The sequence below is a fragment of the Jaculus jaculus genome, chromosome 1 (assembly GCF_020740685.1).
Source record: "Jaculus jaculus isolate mJacJac1 chromosome 1, mJacJac1.mat.Y.cur, whole genome shotgun sequence".
Lineage (NCBI taxonomy): Eukaryota > Metazoa > Chordata > Mammalia > Rodentia > Dipodidae > Jaculus > Jaculus jaculus.
The window spans coordinates 336,695,464-336,702,759 of record NC_059102.1 but is presented as its reverse complement, the minus strand read 5'-3'; the positions used below and the strand labels follow the sequence as shown (position 1 = coordinate 336,702,759).

Genomic DNA, 7,296 nt, shown 5'->3' with positions numbered 1-7,296 from the left:
GACCTTTAGACTTGTACTTCTCTCTCTCTCTCTCTCTGTTTGGACCTGTGAAGGCAGGCCAGCTTCTTCTGCCATTATGGAACTTCCCCTGGATCTATAAGCTTCAATAAATCCCTTCCTCCATAACTGTGCCTGGTCTGAAAGTTTATCTCAGCGAACCTAAATCTGTCTGCTACAACGAGACATCTGTGCCATGCCCTTCAAGGCTCACAGAACACTGCCGAACCACAGGGACCAGTGGGTGGGGAGGAGCGCTGTGGAACATGGTCTTCTGGACAAGACATAGCCACTGCTTTCGTGACCACACAGTGCCTGTCGTTACCTGCACAGCACTGGGCTTGTAGACATTCCATTATGGTTGATAGCAGAGTTCAAAAGGTACATCAAAATAGAAGACAGGTTACTTGGAAATAAGGGGTTAAGTAGAAAGGGATGGGAGAGAGGAACAAAAGGAAGTAATGGAGCTATGATCAAAATGTACTGTATATAAAAATTGTCATCAAAAAAGTCTTAGAAAGATAACAGTGTTACTACCAAAATAATCACGTTATGCTATGTTACCTTCCAACTAACACCTGAGTATGTTCAAGGTCAGTAAACTTCATTATAAAAATAACATATCAGTGAACTCATGATAGCACAACAATAATATACTAATTTTAATGGAATTATAAGAGTCAAGTAGAGGCATCTTCATATAGAAATGTATGCATACTTGCTTAAATTGAAATCACAGATAAGTTATAATTTTATCAGAAGAGCAAAAAAATGCAAAGAAAGTCCTGAGTCATGAGTATCTGTCTCCACTCTTCAGCATGTCTAACTTTGGTATTTGAAATTTCATCTGAAATTTCCCTTCATCTTTTTAAGCTTCCAGACTCAAGAACCAAATAGCTATATGGATTTGTCACAGAGCTGGTGGGATTTGGTTTCCCTTCTATAATAATGTGTTCATTGAAATCTGAGTAAGAAACCAAGCTTTGCCCACTGTGCCAGCCTCACATACCTTTTATAGGCTGAGGCATAGGATTCATGGCTTCCTGCCCTGCAAGAGTGAAGCACTACTGCCATACCCTATAGAGCAATCCACAGAAATCTGTAAATGAGCAGAAATAACCTCGAGGGAATCTCTTTATGAAAGAGCATCACCTAGTACATGTCTGAGATAAGAGCTTGGAAGTTCCTGATACTTTGAAATTCTAGGACTTAATGTTCCCTTTCAAGAAAAATTATTCAAGAAAAAACAACTTATTCTGAAAGAAAAATACCTCACTAGAAAATTCAAGACAATTTCAAAATCTTTACCAATGATCTAACTAGAAGAATAAGCCAAATAAAGGTTGAGAAGTAAGTTTTGGTCAGTTTGTATAACATGCAGGCTGTGTTAAATTTTCTCCAACCCCAGGGACAACATTAGGGGCAGTTTTCAAATGCTCATTCAGAATTAAATTATTTAATAATGAACGGGGAGCCAGGAATGATGTCCTACATCTGTCATCCCAGAACTCCCTGCGAAGCTGAGGCAGAAGGATCATAATTTGAAGACCAGCCTGGACTACATAACAAGACCTTGCCTCAAAAACCAAACATTAACGGCAGTGTTTGGCTAAGATGCAAAGCCCTTGGGTACAATCTCCAATATGACCAAAAACCACCTTCTTGAACATTAATGCAGAAAGGAGCCATTTTTGTTCAGCCGGAATCAGATCTAAATTTTCACACAAGCAGGAGACTTTGGAAATGCTGACTTTAGTTATAAACTTTATTTTCTGATACAGTTCACAGTTTATACATGGTGCGTTCCACCACATGAGCCTGCAGGACAGTTACTCAGGAAACGGGTGTAGCTTTCTTCCTAAAAACAGCCTGACTTTCTAAAATTTTGGTTAGAATTCTTTAGGTTTATAAAAGTACTTTCAGCAAGTTAACTGAATATTTACATGTCTAGCTTAATTTTGGAAAATAATCTATTAGTCTGTTTTAAAGGTCCTGGATTTATTTCTTAAGACCTAATCTGAATACCATCTTTTCAAATATGCCTACTACTCTCCCAAAAGATAGAAGAAATCAGTTTTGCAATTATTTTTAAGGAGATAATTTCCTTTCTGCATTTTAAAAATTATATATATATACAATGTACAGCAGATCTAAGTATGAAAATAAAGGAGAGGGTAGCAATTTACTGGGTTCATTTACTGAAACTTTTCTGAGTCTCAGAAACATCCGAGGAATTACAGGATATAAATTTAAACTCAGAAGGATTATCAGCCTTTTATATCTTAAAAAAAATAACTCTCAAGGTTTAACTTGTGCTATAACAGCGTTTTCTATAATGCCAGAGATGAATTCTGCCTGCAGTGTACAAGTATCCGTGTGCAAAATCACAGTGGCCCCAATCTCAGCCTCTGCTCTCACACCTACTAACAACTCCAAAGGGACCTGTGGGTGGCTAGAGCCCTGCTTTCCCTCTCCCTGGGCATCACCCCAGTCCCCAATTTGGCAAAAGTCACTCAAGAAAGGGAAATAAGCCTTTCATACATCAAACAAACAATCCGAAGCTGGCAGTGTAAGGTTTAGTAGCGACTTCTCCTGGCACTTTGCCACTCTTCCTTCATCAGAACAGACCCATGCAAACGGTCTAAACCACCTCCAGCGATTCTGATTTCAACGGTTTTGTTCTGATTATTCATACATATGAGCTTTATTTCCTTTTCTGTCTTTAAAAGGTTCAGTTACTAATAAATGATGAATTCCCAATACTGCCAGGAAAGAGGGATCTGTTGGGGAGCAGCCAGTGTTACCAGCCTGGTAACAATTATGCTATGTATGTACTTATGTAGAATTGTACCGTGGGTACCTGAGTCAAATAAATCCTCAGAGGGCCATCCCTGCGCCTCTCTGCAGTGCCTCCACCTCCAGCTTCTGCGCGGTGCTTCAGGGGCCTTCCCTCCGCTGCTATGCCGACAGCACCTCACTCACGCTACACACTGCTCCCGGCGGGGGGGGGGGGGGGGACAAAGTCGGCAGAGGTGCACCTCGGGGAAGGGGCGGGGAGGGAGAAACCACGTGTCAGCTGGAGAAAGTTCTGTTTCTTCATAAGGTAAGGCACTGTCAGAAAATTTCTTAGGTAAAAGGCTGCATAAGAATTTCTTGGCCATTTACAAATAGAAATGTTGTCATCTATAAATGGTCCGTATCCAGGCTCAGCTAGGTAAACCCTGAAAAGTCAAGGACTGATCCCTCCAAGCTACGCTGTCATCAAAAACAGTCACCATCACTCATTCTGAGGCCTCGTGGCACATCAGGGTAAAAGGTGGGGGCAGGGAAACAGTCTGGGCACAAAAAAAGGCATCAGACATTGCTTAGCCTTCCACTTGTAATAAAGTGGATGTCTCACAGCCTCCTCAGAGAGAGTGCTGGCTTAGGACTCCAACACCCTGGGTGGCAGGTGACCAGGATGGGAGGAGTGTCTATCTGCTTTCCCTTTCCAGCTCATGCACAAGGTTTAAATGCTACCAGCAACAGTCACAGAGAGCCTAGAGAAGTCCTCCCCTATGGCTGTGCCTCAGGCTCTTCCACAGAAGAGCTACTTAATGTTTTCGATCACGGCTATCTCTTCTCCAGCACAGTGTGGCGTCAGACCGTTCAGATAGATGCTTTCCGTCTTCAGTAGGGGAGGCAAGACGTCCCTCTCGCTGGTCAGATGGTTCACTGACAGGGTCCTCCTGCAAGGAGTCAGCTCCTGGCTGTGGTTCCCAGCCAGCTCCGCAGACAGCTTCCGCTTCACAGAGGTGGCACGCTGGAATTTGTCATAGATCTCCACGCTCAGCCGCCTCCGGGTTTCTTTAAACTCGGCCGTGACGTTGGCTGTCCACTCCGCAGCATGTGCTCTAAACTCTCCCACCTGGAGCACAGAGGCGGATAAGAAGAGGAGGAGAGATCAGCATGGGGGGCTGCACCTGTGTGCTTCTGTTCATTTGGGTTAGGCTCCTCCCCAGGAGATGGCGGGGCCTGACAGCTGTGTACTTAGGGAGCTTGCTTGGGGCAAGTCTATTTAGCGCAGACGTGGCTCTAAAAGCTAGTATGAACTCAGATGGCTGAGTAGGTAAAGCTCCTACCTCACAAGTGTGAGGACTGGTGTTCAGATCCTCAGCACCCGTATAAAAATGGGATGGTCATAGTGGGGCCCCTAAAAGCCCAGCATTCAGGAAGCAGAGAAGGGATCACTGGAGGAAAACAGCTGGCCAAAGTAACTGAATCCACAAGCTCTTGACTAAGTGAGACCCTGCCTCAGTAGAGTGATGGAGGAAAACGCCTGGCATCACCCACTGGCCCCACCTACACCTGCACACCCATGCACTCACACACAGGCACACAGGAACCTGAACACATGCACACTCGTGTGCACACATACACATACATGCAAAACAACCAATCTAGTATGCATATAAGCTGTAGAAATCAAGTTATATTTCAGAGGCACTGGCTGTGCTTGCTTTTAGCCCATGAATTCTGTCAGAAACTTCAGACATCATACAAGGGAAATATCTACATGTTTTCAAAAACATTTGCAGTATCTGTGCTGTTTTCAACCATGTAATGTTTCAAGACCTGGTTTGGAGGCAAGGTGGAGAGAAATGGCAGAAGGAAAGCTCTGGAATGTGAACCCAGGTGGCCTGGGTGGGTTCCTATAGCTGTGATGCTGTTCATTCAAAGTGTGAGCATGGGCTTTGGGGCTCAGAAACGGATCCGTCTCAAGTTGGCCATTTAGGAGTTCCTGAGTTCCTAAGTGAGCAATAAAATATTTTTTTCTAGTGGGGAGGGGGGAGAACATGGGCACATCAGGGCCTCTTGCCATTGCAAATGAACTCCAGATGTATATGCCACTTTGTGCGTCTTTCTTTATGTGGACAGTGGGGAATGGAACCTGCGGCCAAGAGGCTTTACAAGTTAGTGCCTTAACTGCTGAAACCATCTTTCTAGCTTTTCTCTAGCAGAGGGGTGGGCAATAAAGTATTTTGTTTCTGTTTTTAGGAAAAGCAAAAAAATTAAAATGAGAACAGGCAAGTCTATTTTGAGGTCCCATTGGACAACGGAGAGGTCTGAGGCAGTTTCCCAGCGAGCTTCTGTGCAATTAGTGAGTTGATTGCCCTGTGTGGCCTGTGGTTTGGGTTGTAGAGCCTGTGTTTCCATGGAAGCCTGGTTGGATTGACGGACTCCATAAATTGCAAGAACTAATGGATTCTATGTCATGTCATTCTCTTTTGAGGGTTAAAGAAAATTTCCAGGTTTCAAGAAGTCACAGAACAAAGAACTTGATCCATGATGTAAGCCCCTTAGAGGGCCTTTGAAAATTATGTATTTGTTGTATCCTACACTAAAAAAGGACCAGGAACTTTACAATTAATGTTCATAACCAGGATTTGATCATGGGTAATAGTCTAGAATAATCTCCCCCAGCATTCTTGAATCCTGTCTGGGAAAAGCCAATGAAGTCATGGCTTATTGTGCTTTTGTCTTGCACTTGTCTGGCAAGAATGTCACAGTAGCTCTGTTTTGTTTTGTTTTTTAATTTATTCTTTCTGTATTTTTAACTTTGACATAAGAAAAATAACTGATGGGTTATAAATTTCTATACATATCTAACTGATAAGGAGGAATAAATATGGACATATACTACAAGCTAATGGATGCATATAGTTATCTAGCTATAGGCGTTAATATATATGTGTGCAAAAAAACAAAAACAAAAACAAAAAAACAGAATGGGTTCTTCACCTGAACTGGGGAATGGGAGTACATGGCACATCAACTCAATTTCATGCATCACACACACCTTTGATGATCTACTTTTCGTTTTAAAATCCTAACAAGAAGTAGTTGCTTATTATATGGGTCTGTCTCTGAGGAAAGGCAAGCTAGAAAGGCAAAAACTTTGTGGCATAGCCATTGGAGTGGCCCGACATATCCTCCTCTTGGAGCAAGTCAGAGGCAACCTGCAGGTAGGGAGGTGCTCTGCTCGCTGCAGGATAGCCTGGGGAGGGCTCCCTCTCGTAAGGCTTCCTGGCCAGTGAGAACAGATGATCAAACATTTACCCTGCTTTACTCTCAGGTCAGGAAGACACAGGCACTACCTATCAGTGGCAATAGAAACCAATTCACACAGATTTGATTCCCTACTAATCCCAAACACACTTAAAAATCATCTTCCATAGTTTATATCTATTTTTCTTTTTCCTACATAGAATTTATGGTCAAACTATGAGTGGTTCAGATTAGCAACCATCTATACACATATCTAAGGCATCTAAAGTCTGGCACAAGAGAAACATATTGAACTATATTCAGTGAGCTCACATCCACAAGGTTTGAAATAATACTTTTAACACAAAAAGTTAAGAGATTTAGTTGTTTGTCAATTTCACCTGGATTTTAAAGACTTAAACTGCAAACAGGTTTAAAAATTGCTGATAAATTTAAAATTTTAATAATATTGTCTCAAATAAAATAGTTATCAATTCCAACCTGTTAATTAGTTACTATTCTAGCTTACTTTATAAGCCATTCATTCTAATCAGTGTAAAAAAAAAAATTTCACTGTATAACCCAGGCTGTCCTTGAACTTGGTTCATCCTGCATCAGATTCCCAATTGCTGGATTGACTACAGACATGTGTCACCAGGCCTGGCTCAATGCAAAACATAAAGTTTATTATATAACAATAATTACTAATGAAAATTAAAAGGGTTCCACCTAATTTTTGTTGGATACAGGCAGGGACCTGGATTAAGGCAAGCCTAAACTGCCAGACCTGACTAAGGGTTGCCGGCTGCAGAGGAGTCACAGCAGCCTGAACTGATGGATACATTTAAGGTACCAGAATGGCAGGGGAGCTCCTCTCCCCCATTTTCAGGGGTTGCAGTGAGCCTGGACCCCCAGACAAAAATCTTGAGCCCTGAGATTAGCAGGAAGTAGGGACACTCCCTCTCCAAGCCCGGGACACCTGGATGTCCTGATAAGACTTAGGCTTCACAGCCCTGTGACCTTTGGCCAGTTGCCAACTCCTTATATGGTATCAGCAAGCAGCCTTCACACAGCCCATCCTCTTGCAACCCATACCTTTTCTTGCCACTATAGATACACTACATATATCACCTGATTCTCTCCCTACGTTCTGGAATGAACATCCCTATATGCCAACTAGGCATCGCCAAGCAACCTTTGAACACACCAGTACCCTTAGGATCCTCTTCCCACTCTCTCTCAACTGTGAGGAAGAGGGGGCAGAAGGAATGT

The 7,296-nt window shown here is 42.7% G+C and overlaps 1 protein-coding gene across 6 annotated transcripts in view; it reads right to left on the bottom strand.

The window, feature by feature from the left end:
• Positions 1-1,741: 1,741 nt before the first annotated feature.
• The window catches only part of Kcnk2 (potassium two pore domain channel subfamily K member 2), a 220,343-nt gene continuing 214,788 nt past the window's right edge, over positions 1,742-7,296 (bottom strand). For all 6 annotated transcript variants that reach the window (XM_045142318.1, XM_045142317.1, XM_045142321.1 and 3 more), the window contains one exon: positions 1,742-3,904. In XM_045142318.1, the coding sequence (XP_044998253.1) occupies positions 3,587-3,904 (318 nt within the window). In that variant the 3' untranslated portion in view covers positions 1,742-3,586. The remainder of the gene's footprint in view (positions 3,905-7,296) is intronic.